The sequence below is a fragment of the Nicotiana tabacum genome, chromosome 16 (genome assembly GCF_000715075.1).
Source record: "Nicotiana tabacum cultivar K326 chromosome 16, ASM71507v2, whole genome shotgun sequence".
Lineage (NCBI taxonomy): Eukaryota > Viridiplantae > Streptophyta > Magnoliopsida > Solanales > Solanaceae > Nicotiana > Nicotiana tabacum.
In genome coordinates this window covers 162,326,226-162,346,658 of record NC_134095.1, presented here as the reverse complement: position 1 = coordinate 162,346,658, position 20,433 = coordinate 162,326,226, and the positions used below count along the sequence as shown (strand labels likewise).

The 20,433-nt window shown below is 36.9% G+C and overlaps 2 protein-coding genes across 2 annotated transcripts; both read right to left on the bottom strand.

Moving 5' to 3' along the window:
* Positions 1-992: 992 nt before the first annotated feature.
* LOC107803854 (26S proteasome non-ATPase regulatory subunit 12 homolog A) lies at positions 993-14,741 on the bottom strand. The gene is made up of 11 exons (XM_016627647.2): positions 14,606-14,741; positions 14,327-14,521; positions 13,107-13,214; positions 12,912-13,016; positions 12,696-12,752; positions 12,420-12,616; positions 10,758-10,857; positions 9,775-9,887; positions 2,445-2,598; positions 2,275-2,352; positions 993-1,590 (listed from the first exon to the last, which is right to left on the bottom strand). Exons 1-11 carry the CDS (start codon positions 14,606-14,608, stop codon positions 1,369-1,371), a joined length of 1,332 nt encoding a protein of 443 aa, XP_016483133.1. The 5' UTR covers positions 14,609-14,741; the 3' UTR covers positions 993-1,368.
* A 1,265-nt stretch (positions 14,742-16,006) lies between these two features.
* On the bottom strand, positions 16,007-20,226 carry LOC107803855 (protein S-acyltransferase 8). The gene is made up of 5 exons (XM_016627648.2): positions 20,033-20,226; positions 18,379-18,564; positions 17,668-17,958; positions 17,229-17,459; positions 16,007-17,045 (listed from the first exon to the last, which is right to left on the bottom strand). Exons 1-5 carry the CDS (start codon positions 20,075-20,077, stop codon positions 16,632-16,634), a joined length of 1,167 nt encoding a protein of 388 aa, XP_016483134.1. The 5' UTR covers positions 20,078-20,226; the 3' UTR covers positions 16,007-16,631.
* Between the last annotated feature and the right edge of the window lie 207 nt (positions 20,227-20,433).

Here is a 20,433-nt window from a genome sequence, read left to right as displayed (position 1 = left end):
GCCCGAATTCAAACAGATGACGTGAACTATAGCACACAAAAATCTGAGAACTATGCTAAATTTCGATTTTATGGACCTTAAACTCCGAAAAACAAGGAACGGTCATGGGAAACGATGACTATTATTCACTAGGTCAATTTTGATGGTCAAGCAAAATTTTAGGCGATTCAGATTCGATCGCCCGAATTCGTGAAGATGGCATGGACTATAGCACACGAAAATATGAGAATCATGATGAATTCCTTTTTTATGGCCCTAAAATTCAAAAAGACGAGGAACGGTCATGGCAAAGCGATAACTATTGTTCATTATATCGTTTTTTTTAATAATTCCATAAAATTTTAGGTGATTCAGAGCCGATCGCCCAAATTCATGCAGATGGCATGGTATAGCACACAATAATCTAATAATCGTGGTGAATTCCTATTTTATGGCCTTAAAATGTTAAAATGCTAAAAAAGAGGAAAGGTCATGACGAAGCGATGAATATTATTCATTAAGTCGTTTTTCATGGTCCCGCAAGATTATAAGTGATTCGGAACCGATCCCCCGAATTCATGCAGATGACATAGACTATAGTACACGAAAATCTAGGTATCGTGTTGAATACCTATTTTATGACCCTAAAATACCAAAAAACGAAGAATGATCATGACGAAGCTATGATTACCAGGTCTCATGAATTTCAAAGGAAGAGACATTGGTACAATAAAAGAAATGATGGTACAGTTCTCACGAGTTTGTCAATTTGTATTATACATTAGAGAGGTTTCCTTGAATAATTTCAATCAGTTAAAAACGGAAAATTTTCAAACTTAACGACATTTTTTCTTGTAATAACTCTAAAGACTGAATAACTGATCGCGACAACATAAATTAAAAACGGTTATCGAATGCACTCGTCATCAAGTATTCTAATCTTGACAACACAGGAGATGATATATGCGTTAGCCACCATAAACTAAAATCCGTAGTCACGTGGAGGCACATGATTGACATCAAACATATAAAAAGCTGCATTTTTCTGATGATCTGATCCTATTTGATGAATAGCAGTAAATAAGTATTGAACCTGTGATCTCTTGGCATCAATGAAGAATGTTGTTGATCACAAATGAATAAAGTATCTGGAGAAAACAAGAAAATACAAAACCATAAAAAGGTAGTAAATGCAGTTAAAACGTCAAAGCACAGGAGCCGACGAAAGCAAGCAGGGGAAGAAGGATCAACACCATGAGTTTCTTTTCCCTGCTGCACGTCTCAAAGTGGGGCAGGCCAGACTGCAAAACGATTTCAATGTTGTCACATAACTGCTCCCTGATCACAATTACCATAACTGATGAGCTACATGTAGAGTCCTTCACTATTTCAAGCCCTTATTGTTGCAGCTTTGTGCACCATAGTTTCCTTGTGGATTTGGTGACAACTCTTCTCAACAAGGTCAAGTAGCTTCTCCAAATTAAAAGCCCAGGAATTTAAAATGTCATTGCTGTCTTTGCCAGGTTGAAAACAGACTATACCCACAGGTCTGTCAATCTTTGCTACCAGTGCTTTTGATACAACCATTTCTGAAAGGTGCTTTTCAGCGTCCTGAGATGAGAGAACAAAAGATGAGTAAAATCAGAAGAATCATGTTATTAAGTAAAAGAAACAATCTCATTGAATCAAGAATGAAGAAGGAACATGTAAACAATGTTCTAAATAACATTGAAGAAAGAAGTTGGGGCTCAGATGCGCACACAATTTGATCAAGAAGATCATACAGAACTTGATAACAGACATGCACACACAATTTGATCAAAGCCATGAAATAGTAACTTAGGCAGTATCATAGTTTTTACTTCCCAAACCACTCAAACTAACTAACTACACCAGCAGAATTAACTGCCAACGGTGTTTTTGGGTTACTATTGACATAAATACAAGGGTGGTCTCTAATTTGAGAGCTTGTAGTAGCTACTATGCTGATTCATGTCAATACTGTTTATTATTGTTAACTCAAAGATATTCTTTACCTTTTACATTTTACGTCTTGAAGGAGCACAATTAACGTGCTAACCATGAGTTGCAAAAGCTAGAGATGTATGCTACTACATACCGTTTTTTCAAGAAACAATGTTAGCGACATGTCGGAAAAGAAGATACGGTAACATGCTAGTTGTTGTTAGAATCCTTCTAAATAACAAATAGAAAGGCACCAACCTGAATAGTGATATGTAATAAATAACTGTTCTCTAAGGATGTGATATGTAATTTGGAAGAGTGAGTACCAACCTGAATAGAAAGGCACAATAAATCTGCTAATCTCTTCAAAGTTATCCTCGAGTAGTATTTTGAGACAACAAGAATGTTCTGCAAGGAAATAGTAATAGGAAAAATGAATCAATAGAAAGTTAGAAACTATAAAAAGAAGGAAAATGGAGATTTGCAGCATAGGGTAGTACATGTTCTATAACTCTCAGTCTGAGATCTTCAGCTGCCTTGTCACCCAAAGATCCACCTAGCATATTCTTTTCATTTTCAAACTCATCCTTGAAAGTATTCCATAATGATGTCCACTGAATGACTTCCATGGTAATTAATTGTTTCAGAAGCAGCCTACAACAGCAGAAGGATGGAAATTTATTGTCGACTTTCATATCGAAGTTACCCATAAGAGATGAGAATATTTTCCAACAATATCTCTAATTGAAATGCCAACTTCAAGGTTTATAAAAGACTGGAGGACGCTGCAAAGAGTATCACATGGTAAATTCATCCCAAGCCATTACTTAATATTTTCCTTTAATAGTTCTACTTGGAAGAATTGGTTTCAGAATCTATGTTAATTAAGATAAACACCTTGATCATTGAATTGCAATGATTTTTTTTTGAATTGATAACTTTTGTATATATTAATAACATCAGTACATAGGTTGTACTAAAAACCAAATTTACAAATAGGTGGTGAGTAGATGTGCTGGTGTGCAACCTAGCAAGATCCTAGTATGTCTACGATTGTCAATGTATCTTCTGTGTAATTTTGTTTACACCAAAAACAAAAAAGAAGAATACAATTGAGTTTGATCTTCTGTACTGAGTTGCTTCTATCTTCAAAACAACTAGCATTCCTTTCCCTCCAAACTGTCCACCAAATACAAGCCGGGAGAGTCCTCCATCTATCTCTGTTAGTTGCTTCAGCACCAGCTTCTTCCCAACTATAAAGAACTTCATTAATCCTGCATGGCATTATCCATGAAATACCCCTAAGACTAATAAAGATTTTCCATAGTTGGTCTGTTATCTTGCAATGTAGAAATAAATGGCTAACAGTCTCAGCGTTTTCCCCACATAGGAAACATCTTGAACATAGAGAAATTCCTCTTTTTATGAGATTATCCTGGGTTTAATACAACCTCCTTTGCTAGTAGCCAAGAGAAACATGCTACCTTATATGGAATTTTTGTTCTCCATATATGCTTCCATGGCCAAACATCTATCTGAAGATCATTTTGATTCAAAATCTTATATGCATCCTTCACCTGATAGACCCCTCCTCTATTGTGCCTCTGCCACCAAAGTGAATCCACCCCTTCCTGTAATCCTTTAAATGCTTCCAGCTCTTTGTAGAGGTCAGCTAATCTTGTTATCTCCCAGTCATTCAACTGTCTTCTAAGAGTGAGTTCTCATCCTTGATAACTCCACATATCAGCCATTGTCCTATGCTGGTTTTGTGCCAAACCAAATATATCGGGGTATCTTTCCTTTAGGCATCCATGTCCCAACCAATTATCGTTCCAGAATGATGTGTTCCTTCCATTGTTCACTCTTATGGAAGAGTGAATCTTCATTATAGGCCAAAGTTCTCTAATGGATTTCCACACACTAACTCCATATGATGTGCTGACTTTGTTTGACACCCAGTTATTTTCCTCACCGTACTTAGCTTTGATCACTTTGCTCCATAAAGTTTGAGGTTCTTGAGAATATTTCCATAGTTATTTCATTCTAAGAGCCTTGCTTTGATTCTTCAAATTTCTTATTCCTAAACCACCTTGTTTTTTGGCCATTATGAGGATCTTCCATTTAACTAAATGGAAAACCTTTGTCTCCTTATTCCCTTGCCAAAGGAAGGATCTTCGGAGTTTGTCCAGAGTCTCTGTATGATTCCGGCAGGGATTGGGAACAAAGACATCATGTAAGTAGGAAGTGAGTCTGATAATGAGTTGATTAAAACTAGCCTTCCCCCCATTGATAGGTATTGCGATTTCCATCTTGACAGCTTCTTCTCACACTTTTCAATAACTAAATTCCAGATCTCTTTGGATTTGGATCTTGCACCAAGAGGCATCCCAAGGTATACAATAGGTAGGGACCCTACTTCTCCTCCCATTATCTGTGTTAGTTGCTCCATGTTATTAACTTCATAAATGGGATAAATATGGCTCTTTCTCCAGTTGATGTGTAGTCTCAAAATTCCCTCGAATAAGACCAAGATAATCCTTAGAAACCTAAATTGCTCCTCTTCAGCATCACAGAAGACTAGAGTATCAACAGCATATTGAAGATGTGTAATCTCTAAACTGTTTGCCCCATTCCTGTGAACCTCGAAACCTTTAACCCATCCATTGACTTTGGCCGTTTTAATCATGTTGTGCAGTTCTTCCATGGCTATAATGAATAGAAAGGGAGATAAAGGATCACCTTGTCTTAGATCTCTGTGTGCATGGAAGAAACCTTCAGGAGATCCATTTATGAGAATGGAGAATGTAACAGTAGATGTGCAAAATTTCATCCAACTGATCCATTTCTGCCCAAAACCCATTTGTTCTAACAATTTCAATAGAAAGCTCCAGTTGACATGATCATAAGCCTTCTCAATATCTAGTTTGCATAGGATTCCGAGTTCTTTCTTTTTGATTCTTGAATCCACAGCTTCATTGGCAATCAACATTGCATCTATTATTTGTCTTCTTTTGATGAAAGACATTTGTTGAGCATCTACTAGTTTTCCCACCACACTCTTAAGTCTTTCAGTCAAGACTTTTGAGAGCAGTTTGTAGAAACTCCCTATCAAACTGATTGACCTGAAATCTCTCAATTCTTTCGCACCTGTCTTCTTTGGAATCAAGGCTATGTATGTTGCATTGAAGCTTTTCTCAAACATCTCCTGGGAATGGAAGTTGTTGAAGGCCTCCATGATGTCGTGCTTCAGAATATCCCAGCACTTAATGAAAAAACCCATTGTGTATCATGACTTCTTGTTCCTCAAATTTACTCTGTAAAGACTCCTTCTCTGATTCAGAGATTTTGGAACTGTTTTCGAAATTGACTGTCGGTCTCCACTCTTCAGGTTCTGTGTATAACCCCTTGTAGAATTCAATGATCACATTCTTTATTATGTCTGGCTCCTCTACTGCTTCATCTTGAATCATTAGTTGATCAATATTGTTGTTTCTCTTGTGTGCATTGACAGTACGATGGAAAAACTTTGTATTCCTATCCCATTCTTTGAGCCACAGAGCTCTTGATTTCTGTCTCCATGCACTTTCTTCGTTCTTGAGGTGATCCTCAAACTCCATGAGGGTAGCTGCCTTCCTCACTGATTCCTCCTCTGTCAAAGCTCTTAATTATTGTGTTGCCTCAAAACCTACCAATTGACTCAGCAATTTTGATTTTTGCAATCCCAGATTTCCTTTACAACTTCTGCTCCATTCTTTTAACTTGCCTTTGAGAGCTTTTAATTTGCAAGCTAAAATATAGTCTGGTCTTCCTGAAAATTCAAAAGATGTCCACTAGTTTCTAATTCTGTCATCAAAACCTTCCACGTTCAGCCACCAATTTTCAAACTTAAAGTATGATTTAGCTTGTTCCAAGGCACCACATCATAAAGCCACTGGTGTGGTCAGAAATCAGCCTTTGTTGGAGAGTTTGCTTGATATTTCTGAAGCTTTCATCCCATTCTTCTGAAATGAGAAATCTATCAATTCTAGAAGCGGTTGTATGATTATCCCCTTTGAACCAAGTATAGTAGCCTCCTTCGAGTTGAAGATCTATCAACTCCATGTCTTCTATAAAATCCGAGAATTCCACCATCTCTCTGGACCTCCTCGAGCATTCCCGTTTTTTAGAAGGGTACCTTGTGACGTTAAAATCACCACAGACTACCAAAGGGCCTTCCCTCACTGCACCAATTTCTCTCCATACTGTTCTTCTTTCTATTCTGCAATTCGGAGCATACACTCATGTTATATGACATAGAAAATTCTGTAAAAGTGCCTCGAACTTGCATGTCAAAGTGTATGCACCAGTCTGTAACACCTCTCCTTTCCCTACTCTGCAATCCCATAGTAACAAAATCCCCTCTTTCGTGCCGTTAGCTTCTAAACATGCGTACCTCACCCATCTCCCACCCTAAATTTTATTGACTATTTCCTTGATATCCCCCTCCACTTTTGTCTCATGCATACAGATAATGTCTGTCTTCCAATTCAGCACTTGACTTTTTATGATCTCCCTTTTCTTATTGTCATTTAATCCCCTTACATTCCATGAAATTAAATTGACCTTCATATTGCAATAATAGATAGATCTCTTCCCCTACTCCTTTTCCCATCACTCTTGAATTTGACATCAAAGGAGGTTAATCCTTTTAATTCCAGTGAGCCTTTGAACCTTTGTTTCTTCACCTCCATCTCTGTCTCCACTCTTCTAACTTGTCTGCAACTATCAATTTGCATTAGTAACTCCAATGCTTCTTCTTCATGGCCTTGAAAATCTACTCCAAAAATTTTCCCCAATTTGATCATATTTTGATGGACCCATAGTGTTGCATCCATCTCTTTATCCATTACTGGATTGGGTTGTTGTACTGATATAGGAGTAACCTCCTCGATTTACCAATCTTGGATAGAGTTGAAGTGCTTTAGCTGTTGTTGGTGCTCCAATGCATTTTCAACTTGATCCTCCCCCATCTTTTTGTTTATGGTATGCTCCCTTGCCTTCTGTCCCAATATTCCTATCTTTGCTTCACCTTCTGGCTGATCGCAACTCATATGTGTTGCCTGTGGCATAATTTCAAGGTTTGCAATGGGAATTGGATCCCCTAGGTTGGATTCTTTGACTTTCAAGTAAGAGGTGCATCCCAGTTCCTCAATACAAGGCGTCAGTCTAATTTTATCAGTGGCCTCACACAAGAGATCATTAAAAATGACTTGTGCAGCCAAATCAGACCCATTTGATTTCAGCTCATTATTCGCCGCATTCATGCCCAGATTTGTCGAACTTGGACCTTGCGTATGTTGCACACGTGCCTTTCCCTTATTATTATTTTGCAATATGGTGCATCCCACTTGGTCGCCCAGGTTTCTCTCTGCTCCAAAGCTGTGTGTGTTTTTCGACGACTTCAGCTTAAATCTTGCCTGTTTTTCAGCCCAGATTGGGATGAAAAATTTGGTCCCTTCCCTTTCAATCCCAATCTCATTAGGAATCTTTCTGCCATCACCAACAATTTGAATTCTAGCCCACTTAAGGTGATTTTTTAGATCAGTTTCTTCTTCAGTAGCTATCCATCCCCACAGAGATCTCCTATTTCTTTGAAGATCTTTTGTGACCACAGATGTAAGGGAATCCCCATGGCTCTAATCCAGCATGTTTCCACAATTTGAGAGTTTGGAATGCATCCAGCAGTGTAGTTCCACCATTCCAGATGGAGCTAGAACTTTTCCATCTCCAATCTCCTTGCAGAATCTGCTCAGCCATGTATCTGTTCGGAAACTCAAATAGAAACATGTTGCCAGTCATGTCATACACGTTGACTCCATAGGCTTTGTTCCATGAAGCAGTAGCTCATCGCCTTATGTCTGCTAAAGTGGGTCTCTGAGTGATTTCTTTCCCAAAATACCCAATAATGCATCTTTTTAGTAAACCTGTGTCCTCCGCTCCTGAAGGATCCAAAACAGAGATATCTCCATTGTCTGTACTGACATTTGCCTCTCGAAGGGTATTGGATTGCCATTTACTCTCCTTAACTGCTTTGACATAAGGATAGTTGTCCACAGTGTTTCTGGGTGGTACTGTGGTATTCAACTTGAGGGCATGATAGATGAATCTTTCTATCTTAGCTATTATGTCTTTCCAGCCTGCATTCAAGGCTAACTCTGGGATTATAATAACTGACCTCCCTTCTCCCTTTAGTGACAGAATACTCATATATCTTCCATGAGCATTAAATTTCCTAGTGCAAAAATGTCTTGTCATTTGGTCCTTATACTTCCATCTCTTCACTAAATTCTTTTGATCTGTCGAGGCTTCTTTAAGTACATAGCAAATCCATTCCATTGTCTTTCTACCCATGGATAAGCGTCTCATCATGTTGCGGCTTTTCTCCACCCATTAAAACCATATATCTTTGTTGGAGTTCCATCGGGTGATGTCGAAAGATTTGAATCTGACGTTGAAGTATATCCTGTTGTCTCCCATATTGTACTAACCAGCTGCTCAGGTTATGAAAATTATAGAGGGTGTTTGGTAATAATCATAGTGGGTGAATACTGATTCCGAAGGAGATGTTTGGCTCCGTTAAGAAGCTCCCCGTAATGGTATTCTGCAGACTTGAGAAGAAGAGAGAATGAAAAATGATTGAAAACTGGCTGATTCCGAAGGAGATGTTTGGCTCCGTTGAGAAGCTCCCCGTAATGGTATTCTGCAGACTTGAGAAGAAGAAGAGAGAATTTTGTTTGGCAACTGAATGAAAAATGATTGAAAACTGGTCGGAAAAAAGCTTCCCATCGCCGGAGAAAAGTAAAAGTGGTCGGAATCTAGAACTGCAAGGATGGGTGGGGTCGGAAAAGGGTGATGAAGAGGCTGTCCCGAAGAAAAAAGTTGAAAACTTGCCCGGAGTAGGCTCACGCGACGGTGCGTGGTTGAGTGCTCGTCGGTGCTTGGCCGTGCGTGGAAGATCCGTCGTCGGAGCTGTTTGCAGGGGTAGGCTCGCGTCACTAGTGGCTCTCCGATGGTGTTTGTATAAACTCAGAATTCCAGGTTCTCAGGCTCCTCGAGGAGTGTGCCTGAGAGCAAATTGAAAAGATTTATTGTACAGTATTTGTACTTTGTCCCTTGAATTGCAATGATTTTATTGATGCATTGTAAAGAATGAGTTCTAAAAGTTCATCAAGAGCAGCCTCGCCACTCAACTCATTGCCACACTATATACACTACATATATGGCTAATAAATCCAAAATCATTTTTGATTAAGAAAATCCCAAAGGATTACTTGATATTTTCTTTACAATTTTTAATTAAAAACATAAGTTCAGAAACTAAACATTGTTAATTCAGAAAAATGTTTGAATTATGATATACACCTTTGATGTTTGTGAAAAAATGATGTTTCAATGAAGAAGCAGCCTCATAAAAGACCATGTTCTTGAAGTCCATCTCAAAGCAGCCTCACCATTCAACTTATTACAAACATATACATTAGAAGTTATATCAAACATGCAACCTATTACATTTGTATCTAAACATCTTTAATAAGGATTCAAGTTATTATGAAACTCATACCTAACTTGCATAAAGAGAACATAAGTTAAATCATGGGTCTCCTTCTCAATTCTATTACAAAGCACTTTATTACCGAAAGGTCCGTCGATACAAGAGTAGGGTATATTTTCCAGAGAGGTTGCTGAAGATGGTTGGCAAGTAGTGACAACCTCTTCCAGACGAATGAAAGCTAATTGTTTATCCTCAGCTCCATAAACATAAGAGTGCAAATTTCAATTTTAAAGAAAAACCTGAAATGAGGGATCTCTGAAAGATTCTTGTCCTCCAAAGTTGCGTTATGAAGACTTGACTGCATCGGATCATGAGGTGACAGCACCAAGTACCAGCAAATTTTCCTCAACACCTACATAATATAGAAGAGGAATTCAGCATGCTTGTGGGGCAACCAAGTATCATTATATATTTGCGTCCCTGCTTTTGAAGAAGTCCAGTGGCATTAATTCATTAAATCAAAAAGTTATTTTGCTTCGTTTTTGTCAAACATGATTCAAACATCTAGTTGTTCTTGCAATTATTCCTTCTTCCAACATTTTGAAAACAAAAAATGCAATAAGTCAAGCTCCTATTGACATACATTATCTCACCACTCTGAGTTGGAAATGCTTAAGATTTCAAAGATCATCATGTTCCCGTTAAGTTCTGAACTTATAGGATATATCAATCATACAGCACATTTTTCTCCTGACATACCAGCAATCCAAAACTACTTAATCACAAAGGGATGGACTTGAGCATGCTTATAATAGTGTTTTATTCTTTTCAATTTTTATTACTTATTACCATGTGATTTTCTTCCTCACAAATGAGAAGGATTTCTATTCTTTCTTCCTTAGATTAAAAGGAAAAAGACTACCTGCACAAGACTTTTCTCAACTCATTAGTATCTTAAAGAGCTGATACCAAAGGAAAAACTTTCACTTTCTTCTTTACAAAATTAATCCATTTCCCCCCCCCCCCCCCCCCCCCAAAAAAAAGAAGCTCTATCGAGTAAATACTATAATATTCAACACCATCTTTTACTTGTGACACCAATGTTCTAATTGGAATTAGTTATTGTAAATGATGTTAACTGTTGCACGACGTTGATATTATAGATTAATTCTCTAGTTAAGATCTCTTAGTCAGGAACACAATCCTGAAAATGAATACACCGCACATGCATTACGCCGTGTACTATAACTAGCATCCAAAAATATACATGAGCTAGACTTACTGGTATCCACCGTTCTGGGTCTTGCTTTACAGAAGGGATCTCATATATGGCCTTGTAACAGCGACATATCTCAAGGTAATCATTGCTATGAAAGTAATACCTGCAGCACGGGATAAAAGAATGTCTGACAAGTGACAAGTTTAAGACGAAACAAATGCAAAGCAAGGTTCCAGATGCAACAACTCCATCTCCCATTTTTATAGAAGTGTTTACAGTAATCTTATAGTACATAACTAAGTGAGTTCCTTCAGGCTCTAGAATCGACAAAACATATAAGTCAAAGAAAATCAGGTGCAATCAAGTGCTGGCCACAGTGGGCATCACTCGAACGTAAAACTCTTCTATGAAGAGCATGGACTTAAGTCTATGATGCGACGCATGACTTGAGTGTCAATGGAATTTCCCAAATCAAATTCAGGTGCCTGAACTTTAAAAAAAGCATTATCTTAACTAGGTCACAATGGCAGATACAACAGCTTATACTATCCTCATGTAGTATAGTTCGCTCTTGGCCACTTTCTATCTTCTCACAATATAGTCAATCTTTCTCTGGATTCAGAGGTTTCCCTTCAGGTTAGCACGGATCAAGACTCTTAATTCCTTCAGATTCTGACAGGGAAGTGGTCCCCGCTCAAGCATGAAACTTCCACTAAGAGAATGATATGGCTAAGGGAATGATATGGTCTGCGATAAGAAGCATGACTTGAGTTTCAAAAGGATTCTCCCACTTCAAACCCGAGTAAGCAACTCAAGTGCCTGAATTGTAGTAAAGAGATTACATGATCTTAACTAGGCCATATAGGTAGATAGAACTGCTGAAGACCTCTATAGATTACCATTTCCATTAAGCATGTTACAACCATATGCAGCTTGTGCACAATCATGCGCATGCAAAGCAGCAAAATGGTGGGAGGGAGGGAGGGAGAAAGAGAGACCCTACTATAAATATTGTTTTAGCATTTGTAAAATAATCATTCGCCACTGCTAAAAAGGATGTTAGAGTCCACATAACAACTGTCTAGCATTCAAAAACCAATGACAAACTTTTTGGAGGGAAAAAGCGAGTACAGATGAAACTATAATTGACCTCCTAACAGCTAAGCATTCCGGTCCCAATGCAATGTTGAGTTCAATCAATGTTTCAACCAACCATGCTTCCATCCCAAACTAGCTGGGACCGGTACTGAGACATTTTTCAATCGGATCATTTCATTACTGGTATTGAAAGTCCATTCATTACAAAAACCAATCTCAAAATACAACAAAGGAGAACTATAGCTCAGATACAAAGATCTGGTATCAGGTAAGCGTGATATCACAAGCATGAATGTTATCTCTTTGGTGGAAAATCTAAAATTTTTGTGTACAAGCAGACTAAATAAGCATCCTTTTATTAGTAGCACAGAACAGTTGATAACAGCAGTAAGTTCTACTCAGTATCATTGCCAAATGCCTGCCACCATAAGGAGGATTAACTAAAAGAAGCACAAGTAGCTCAAATTCATTTAAAAGACAAACCCAATAAGATGCAAAATGTGCACTACCAGAATGTTTCACGAGAATGCACATTTTAACCACATTCAATTGTAAAATGGACATGAACTTGAAAAGTAAGATAAAATAACTTGAGGTACAATCAGTGAAGAAGCATAATCCACAGACCTAATCATTAATTCATAGTAGATTCGCTTCAACTCTAACAGAGATGGAATATCTGGTGCAGGCTCTTCGACCACATTTTCACCTTCTTTTGGTTTCTTCTTTTCTTTGGAAGGATCAGCTTCAAACACTTTGGGATTGATCTTTCTAGAGAGTATTTGTGCACGAACATAATCTTTACGATCTAAACAGAGACGCACCTGCAGAGTTCAGCATTAGATAATTAGCCCAAGCCAGGCTTCGGTTTTCACTAGAAAGTAAAAGATTAGCAAGACATACTTGTTCAAGAATAAAAGCTATCTTCTCTGTTTTTGCCATTGCCCCAAAAGTTTCAACCTGTCAGTCAATACACCCAGAGATGGTTAACATTGCAAGTAAGTAATCCAAAAGGCTTCTTTCAGAAAGAAAAAGGGGACTCTTCTGTTCAGTTTAATACTGATTACTAGAAGCAAAAAGAGCTAGAAGTCACCGAGGAGAAGGTCAACAAATACTGACCGCCACTTCTTGCATCAAATCGGCAGCGTCATCTATGAGTTTTTGGTCTTCTTTAATCTTTGCAAGTTTCTTAATCAATCGTGCTCTCTCAATTTCAACATATATCTACATGCAAGATCAAAGTTCCTCAGTGAGAAAGAAGAAGGCTAACTGAAGTGTTCTATTTTTTTTATTTTTTTTAAGAAAAAAACTTACCTTTCCTGCAGACACATTGTTCAGGGTCTTGATGAGTTCTATCTTAGTTTCAAGATCTGGTGTCTGGTCAATATATTGCATCGCTTGTTGGACCATAGCCTGTACTGCCTGCACAAGCCCAAAGAAACCACTATACAAAATCACCATGCAGTTTTAGTAGGAAAAACAAATCCATAAGATCATCCTACACACAATATGCCTTCACAATATTCTATTAACAGTTGATAGTTCTACACACAATATGCTATGTAAAGAAAAAGCCTACCTAGATAAGCACTTCCTAAAGCAATGGAGTAGGAGCATATATTCAATTGTACCATGGTAGTAGCCAAGCACAACCCAAGCATCCAAATCCATATACATGTAGCCACATTACACATGAACTCATGCAGATGATGAGTGAATTATATAAAAGGAAGATCCTCTCTTCCTCCCACCAAATGCATATGACTTTTATTGATTATTTCTGAAGGTAAGTGAACAAACATTAGAAAGCACCAATAAGGTGCAACCCAAATTTTACTAAAGAAGTCTACATCGGAGACCATAATCACTGCATACCACAACCAATCCCTATAAAAATCTTTGGGCACCATGGAAAAGATAGCTTCGAAATTCTAGAGGATTAATTGAGTCACGTGAAGATGCAGAATCAAAAAGAACTCATTCATTCGTCTTATTTATTATTATTTATATGAATAACTTATTATTATATATATTTATATATTAATATTAATTAATATGCTAGAAAAATTAATATTAGCCATGGGGTCTTACTAACACTTCATAAAATCTTATATTTCCATAGTATGGTCTCCCAAATTGTATTTTCCATATTTTGTATTCTATTCATAGTTTATGTTTCTCTGTCTCACTGCTGCTTTATTGAGCTTCAATTCGTTTCCGCTTGGTGTCTTTGCTCTAAATTCACTCATAAGAGTTTCTTCATTCATGACACATTCCAATTCAACCATACTAATGAATGAAACTAAACTCATACAAAATTTCAACACGAAATATTACCTAAAAACACCAAGGATACAAACAAAATCCATCAAACCATCTAGCACAATAAATTGATTAGCTTCGAAGTTTAAAAAGAGACAGAATAAACAGGTGCTTTCATTATACTAATCATCAAAAGTTTTTTTTTTTTTCATAAACTCCGAGCACAGTGAATCAACATTATACAAATTAGAAGGAAGAGAGTAAAAATTTACCTGTTTCAATTGACCACGACGCTTAGACAAGAGAACAATCTGCTCATTAAGTATTGTCCAAGCACGAGCTTCGAAACAAAGCTGAAGAATATCGGTGGCCGCTTTCCTCGTACCCGCAACATCGCCAGCTTGCCTCATTTGCTTCTCTACATTCAACAGTGCCTCTATTTGCGCTTCCAATTTCCCATCACCTTCCTGAAAATTGAGCAATAAAATTACATTCTATGTGACGAAATAAGATCTGAAATTGAGGAATTTAAGTGTAGAATAGTGAATTACCATTTTTGAATTCGAGTTCGGGAACTTGATTGAGATCGTTGCGGAACCCTAAGAGAGAGAGAAGGAAAGTATCCAGTGTTGAAGACGGTCTATTTTACTCTTTTGAGTCCTTATGCTACTTTTTCTTTGTTTTAGTATCTTTTTCTCTTTTCTTTCAATCTCGTTTTCTTGTAGAAGGGGGCTAGGATGTAATGTTTTTTTAATTAAAATCTCAAAAAAATTATTTTATCTTGCACAATTGACACAAGTTTCTAAAATCAGCTTATTTTGAGAAGGAATTTATCAAAAATACTTTTTAAGAAAGTATTTTTGGTGATAAGCAATTTGTGCTTAACTAATTAATTTAAAAAATATTTTTGAGCAGTAATTAGGTTTGCCAAGCTTTTAAAAACTACTTCTAAATGTATTTTTCTCAAAAGTACTTCTCTGAAAAGTATTTTTGGAGATAAGCTACTTTTTTCTGCTTCTACTTCTCCTCAAAAGCTATTATTGAGAGAATTTGTTTATGTTTGACAAGCGAAAATTATGAATTAAAATTCACTTGTCAAACAAAGAGAATTTTCACACATTTGTGTTAGTGGTATGAAGCACAAATTTTTTTATTTTTTTTAAAGAAAATAATATTATAGAGACTTTTTTCAATAACGTGCAAATCATTTGCGGCGTCTAATTATCAAATATAGATATTTATATAGTTTTTAACAATGGTGGAACAAGATCAGTTTGCCTAACACAATTAATCCATGGAATACTTGTTACTTTCTATCCACATAAATATTTGATAACTCTACTTACTCTATTGATGTATTCCGAATAATTCGCACAAAGTGCCATACTTGTATTACTTAAATCAGACACAAGTCTAACACGATCGAAGAGTTTATATGTAATTTGAGTTTGCAATGCATTTCCTTACTAAAAGGCTTTAAAAAATACAGTTAAAACTCTATAATAGACTTGTTTGTTCCGATATTTTTTTATTGTTATAGTGAACTATTGTTATAAAGAACATATATTATAACATAATATGAAGTATGAACAATTGATTCCAAATAAAATTTGTCCGTTATAATAAAGTGTTGTTATAAAAAATGACTGTTATACAAAGATTTGACTGTACCCAAGACAATAAACTATAAACAAATACCCAGGACAATAACTTAATAATGTCTTTTTTCCTTTTTGGCAATTGAAAGAAGTCATGCTCCACTTGGACAGATTTAATGTGCAAAAGAATCTTATTCTTTCCCACTTCCCCTCCTACTTCTCCTTTCTCTTTTTCTTTCCTAGTTGCCAAACAATATACTAATGTTATACAAAAATCGACTCTATTCTCTTTAATACTTTTCCATCATTCACAAGTTTAGCTAAGAAAACAGTGTATAATACTAATTTTTATCATTTTCTCTGAGCAAAAGTGTAATTTATATCCCCCTTCATCAATAATATTTGGCTTGAAGCAGGCCACACATCATCAATTTGTGACATTAAAAGGCAGAGCCAGTGCTAAATTTCACAATATAACACACATAGTAAGGAGAGCCTTGGCGTAACTGGTAAAATTGTTGTCATGTGATCAGGAGCTCACGGGTTCGAGCCGTGGAAACAATCTCTTGCAGAAATGCTGGGTAAGGTTGCATAAATAGACCCTTGTGGTCCGGCCTTTTTCCGGACCCTATGCGGGAGCTTAGTGCACCAGGCTGCCCTTTTAACCCATATAGGAAGAAGGGTAACAGGAAAAGAATGATTACATGTATACGTTTTCAAATGCCTTTGACATATCTTCCTAGTTCTTTCAGCAAATAATAACCAGCAAAAATATTATCAAAGTCAACAGATTATCTGTGTTTTGTGCTGTTCTGTGCCTGGTCTCGTCCACGAAAAGAGGTTGAGCAAGAATGTTACCCGGAAAGAGCACTCGAGATGCATTTTGATGGCTAGACACCTTAATGTATCATATTTCAAATCTTGGAACTGACTGCAAAATCAAGATGTTATTATCGGTTCAGTTACCATCACTTCAGCTTCACCAGCCAGAATGGCGACTCTCTGATCTGGACGAAAACTGTGACTCCAGACCAAATCCAAAGTCAAGCTCAGAACGACTTATGGGTGACCTGTCGCTTCCTCTACCTCGAATATCTCCAATATCTTGAGAGTTACGTCGTTGGGATATCTTCATGAGATCATCTCCAATCTCAAGATCTTCTTCTACCTTGACTCTTCTATCCCCATCAGAGGTATCAACTTCCGTTACTTGAATGTTTCCTACCTTGCTAGACTTTAATGCCTCTTCATGCACATATCCGCGGAAATTGTTTTTCGAAGGTTCAATCCTTGAGCAGAATACTTCAAGAAAATTGTTCGTGCAACCTCGGTCATACACATTGATCCTGTTATCTCCTCTTAGTCCTCTATGACGAAAGTTCTCATATGTGGTCTATAGAAAAACAAATCAAAATCACGAATGGGAAAAAAAAAAGAGCACATTGATATGAAATTCATTTTCTGATCTGTATTCGACAGCCTCGTAATTTTTATCTTATGAAAAGTTAATTCTTGTTGTAAACTAAAGCACATCAGAATTAAATTATATATTGACATAGAGGTGTAAAAGACTAACCTGATTTCGACATATGAGATACAAATGGAAGCCAGTGAGACCTCCAACAAACCACAGCGAAACAAAACAATACGCCATCAGTGCCACTGACGCAGGCGATACTTTAATAGCCTTCCAAATAGTTCCATAATCATCCACAAGAAGCTTAAGATATAACGCCGACATGGAAAAGACATAAACACAGAGGAGAGCAGTTGACGAAACAAATAGGAAGAAGCAACGATAGTTGCGCTGTACACCAAAAAAGAAACAAACGAGTCTCAAGAGGCAGTGAAGGAGCAGCTAAACGTAGAAAGTTGAAGTTCTTTCTCATAGACCTTTCATTTACAAGCACATAAGCAACTGATACAAAGCAAACAGGGAACGCGTACTGCTTTTTTCTCCTTAAGAAACCATAAAGTAGTCATAAAAAGAGTTGTAGAGAAGGAAGATCCATTACCTTTCCAATGCATTGACCCACCCAAGGGCAGTGATGATCAAACCGCTCCACACAGTTATCACATACTGAGCAATGAGAGCATCTTGGTGGACGATACAACATGCATGTTTCACAATATTTAACTTTCACGGGCAGACCATTGACTAGGATTTGTTTGGTGCGAGGCAAAGGTTTCCCACCAGCTTCATTGGAAGCTGAAGAATCATAACCTAACACTTCCTCTGGAGGATGAGAATTACGTGGAACAACGCCAGGATCCTTAGTTGATGTTGCAAATAGAAGCAAGAAGACCTATCACAAGCAGCACAATATCAAGACTATGAAGTACTAATAAAACAACAGAAGAAAGCACGATGGTACTAGGGGACTGCAGCTACAAATGTACTAACTAAAAGCTTAAGCTTTTAGATGAGATGTCACACGGTTCAACATGGTATCGGAGTAGGCAAGAGATTTTTTGTTAAATCTCACCCCACCACCTAAAAAAAAAACAAAGAGAAATATTTCCAAATGCTTGGTCCATGAAAAAGAATCAGGCTCAGACATGAGGGGGCGTGTTTAGATAAAATACAATTAAGTAATTTAAAGTGTGATGGTCACAAGTTTAACAGTATCTGCTAGCAGAAAGTAAGAAGGAAATGAAGTATTTAGCCGAACTCTGCCCCACAAACGATAGAATATTACAGGCCCAATAAAGGGAAGTGAACTAACATAGATTGTGAAGACAATTGCTAAGACCATAATTGCATATCCTGTACTTCCTGTTGAGAATTCGTGAACAAGATTTCTTGCAACAAATACGCAAAATGTAACAACAGGGACAAGGATAAGCGTAAAGGTGACGATCAGTGACTTAGCATCTGGTCCGAATATCAGCCTCCCATCAAATAAGAATTTCTGCAGATTATAAACATTACCCAAAAACAAAAGTTAAATGCCAACACAACATCAGAGAAGAATAAATCCTATATTGGCATCTCATGCCAAATAATAACATCAACAAACTAGTGATTGCCAAGTGAAGCACTGGTGAAGCCGACTGCCTTAAGTTTTACTTTTGACTTCAAAACCACACCCATTCAATATTCAAATAAAGTCAAGGTTAACATAATTTCGGTAACTGATACCTAGTCAAGGTTACCATGTGCGATTGCAGTTCACCTATGCGTAGAAAATCCACAACAGTGTCAAATCGTTCACCTAAAACAATAAACCTAAATAACTAACTGAAACTATAGCATTACTACTAATACATCATCATCCCATCAACAAGCAAGAAACAATATGTAAGACGCCGAAATCCTCAAGCTCAAACATGTGATAAACCAATACAACTAATCCAGCAATCCAAAAGACCAAACTTTCATATCTTGTCCAAGACCGGTGATTAAAGCGAAAAAACCCCAGATCAAATTCTGCTTAAGTACACCAAATTATAGACTTTAAGCACAATATAAGGACAACTAATTAACAATACCCTTCAGAAACCATTAGCTTACCAAACAATATTAAAGGATACATGACCCTTAAGTTCAAACAAATAATCAACTAATACAACTAAATTCAGCAACCCAACAAGACAAAATCTTTTTACTTGTTGAAAAAAGGCAAGTAAAGCAACAAAAATCCAGATTAAATTCCTCCAAAGTAGATAAAAATGCATACAAAATTTATGCACACCAAATACTCATATCCCTAAAAAGCCATTAGCTACGAAAACAAAATCAAAGTATACTCTCCAATTTGTATAATCTTAAGCTCAAAAGAAATAATGAACTAATACAACTCAACCCAGCACTCAAATGCCTAAACTTTGGTCGGCAAAGTTACCCTATAGCGGGTAGACAAAGGCGGAGCTAGAATTTGAAGTTTATGAGTTCAAATTGTAGTTTGTTTAAGTTACTGGTGTCTAAATTAATCAATTAGTACATATTTAATGGATTTCCTAAGACAAATATGGGATTTGAACCAAAGCTATTGGGTTCTACCGAAACCGTATTCCACATGCTAGATCCGCCCCTGCTGGTAGGAGATGGCATGTATGTGATGCAATAGTGGAGAAACGTGCAAGCTGGCCCAGAATTATAAAAAAAAACAAAAAACAAAGTACAACTCAAACCAGCAAACCCCAACAAGCAAAATCTTCTTTCTTGTTGAAGACAAGCAAGTAAAGCAACAAAAATCCAGATCAAGTTCCACAAAGTAAAACCAAACCATTGAGTTTTAACACAATATAAGCACACACAATTAGTCATATTTTTAGAAAAGAATGAGCTTAATTAGAAAGAAAATGAAAGAATACACTACACAACAGTTTGCATATTATAATGTATAACATAAATATATGGACTAGAAAGAAACTTACATTGTTCCCTTTCCAAGACTGGTACACTCTCTCGGGTTTGGCCATGAAATAATGATTCTTGTTTTGGTCACTTTACTAAAACTGGAAGAAGAATAGAAGAAGGGGGGAAAAATGAACAGAATTTGGAATTCTTGTTTTCATTTTTATTTTATTTTATTTTTTGTTGTTTCATTCCTCTTTTTTACTTTTTTGCATACAAATTCGTGTCAAAATGGCGGTCTGTGGTTTAAAATGCGGTGGATTTAATCATGGTTATATGGCTTTTTCCTTTCTCTTTTTTCTTTTCTTTATTTCTTTGCTTTTCACTGTCGGCCCTTCTTTTTCTTATGCTTTTTCTTTTGTTTTTCTTAATCTAATGACTAATGGGCGAACCTTAGTTCTTTTTCCTAAAGAACGAATAT

Excerpts from the sequence above, each read along its gene's own strand:
- LOC107803855 (XM_016627648.2), bottom strand. The coding sequence starts at position 20,077 with ATGGCCAAACCCGAGAGAGTGTACCAGTCTTGGAAAGGGAACAAT. Across the intron at positions 17,460-17,667 it reads TGGGTCAATGCATTGGAAAG|CGCAACTATCGTTGCTTCTT; the intron begins GTAATGGATCTT and ends TTTGGTGTACAG. Across the intron at positions 17,046-17,228 it reads ATCTCATATGTCGAAATCAG|ACCACATATGAGAACTTTCG; the intron begins GTTAGTCTTTTA and ends GTTTTTCTATAG.
- LOC107803854 (XM_016627647.2), bottom strand. Across the intron at positions 12,753-12,911 it reads ATTTGATGCAAGAAGTGGCG|GTTGAAACTTTTGGGGCAAT; the intron begins GTCAGTATTTGT and ends ATTGACTGACAG. Across the intron at positions 2,599-9,774 it reads TCAGAGATCCCTCATTTCAG|GCTGCTTCTGAAACAATTAA; the intron begins GTTTTTCTTTAA and ends CTGCTGTTGTAG.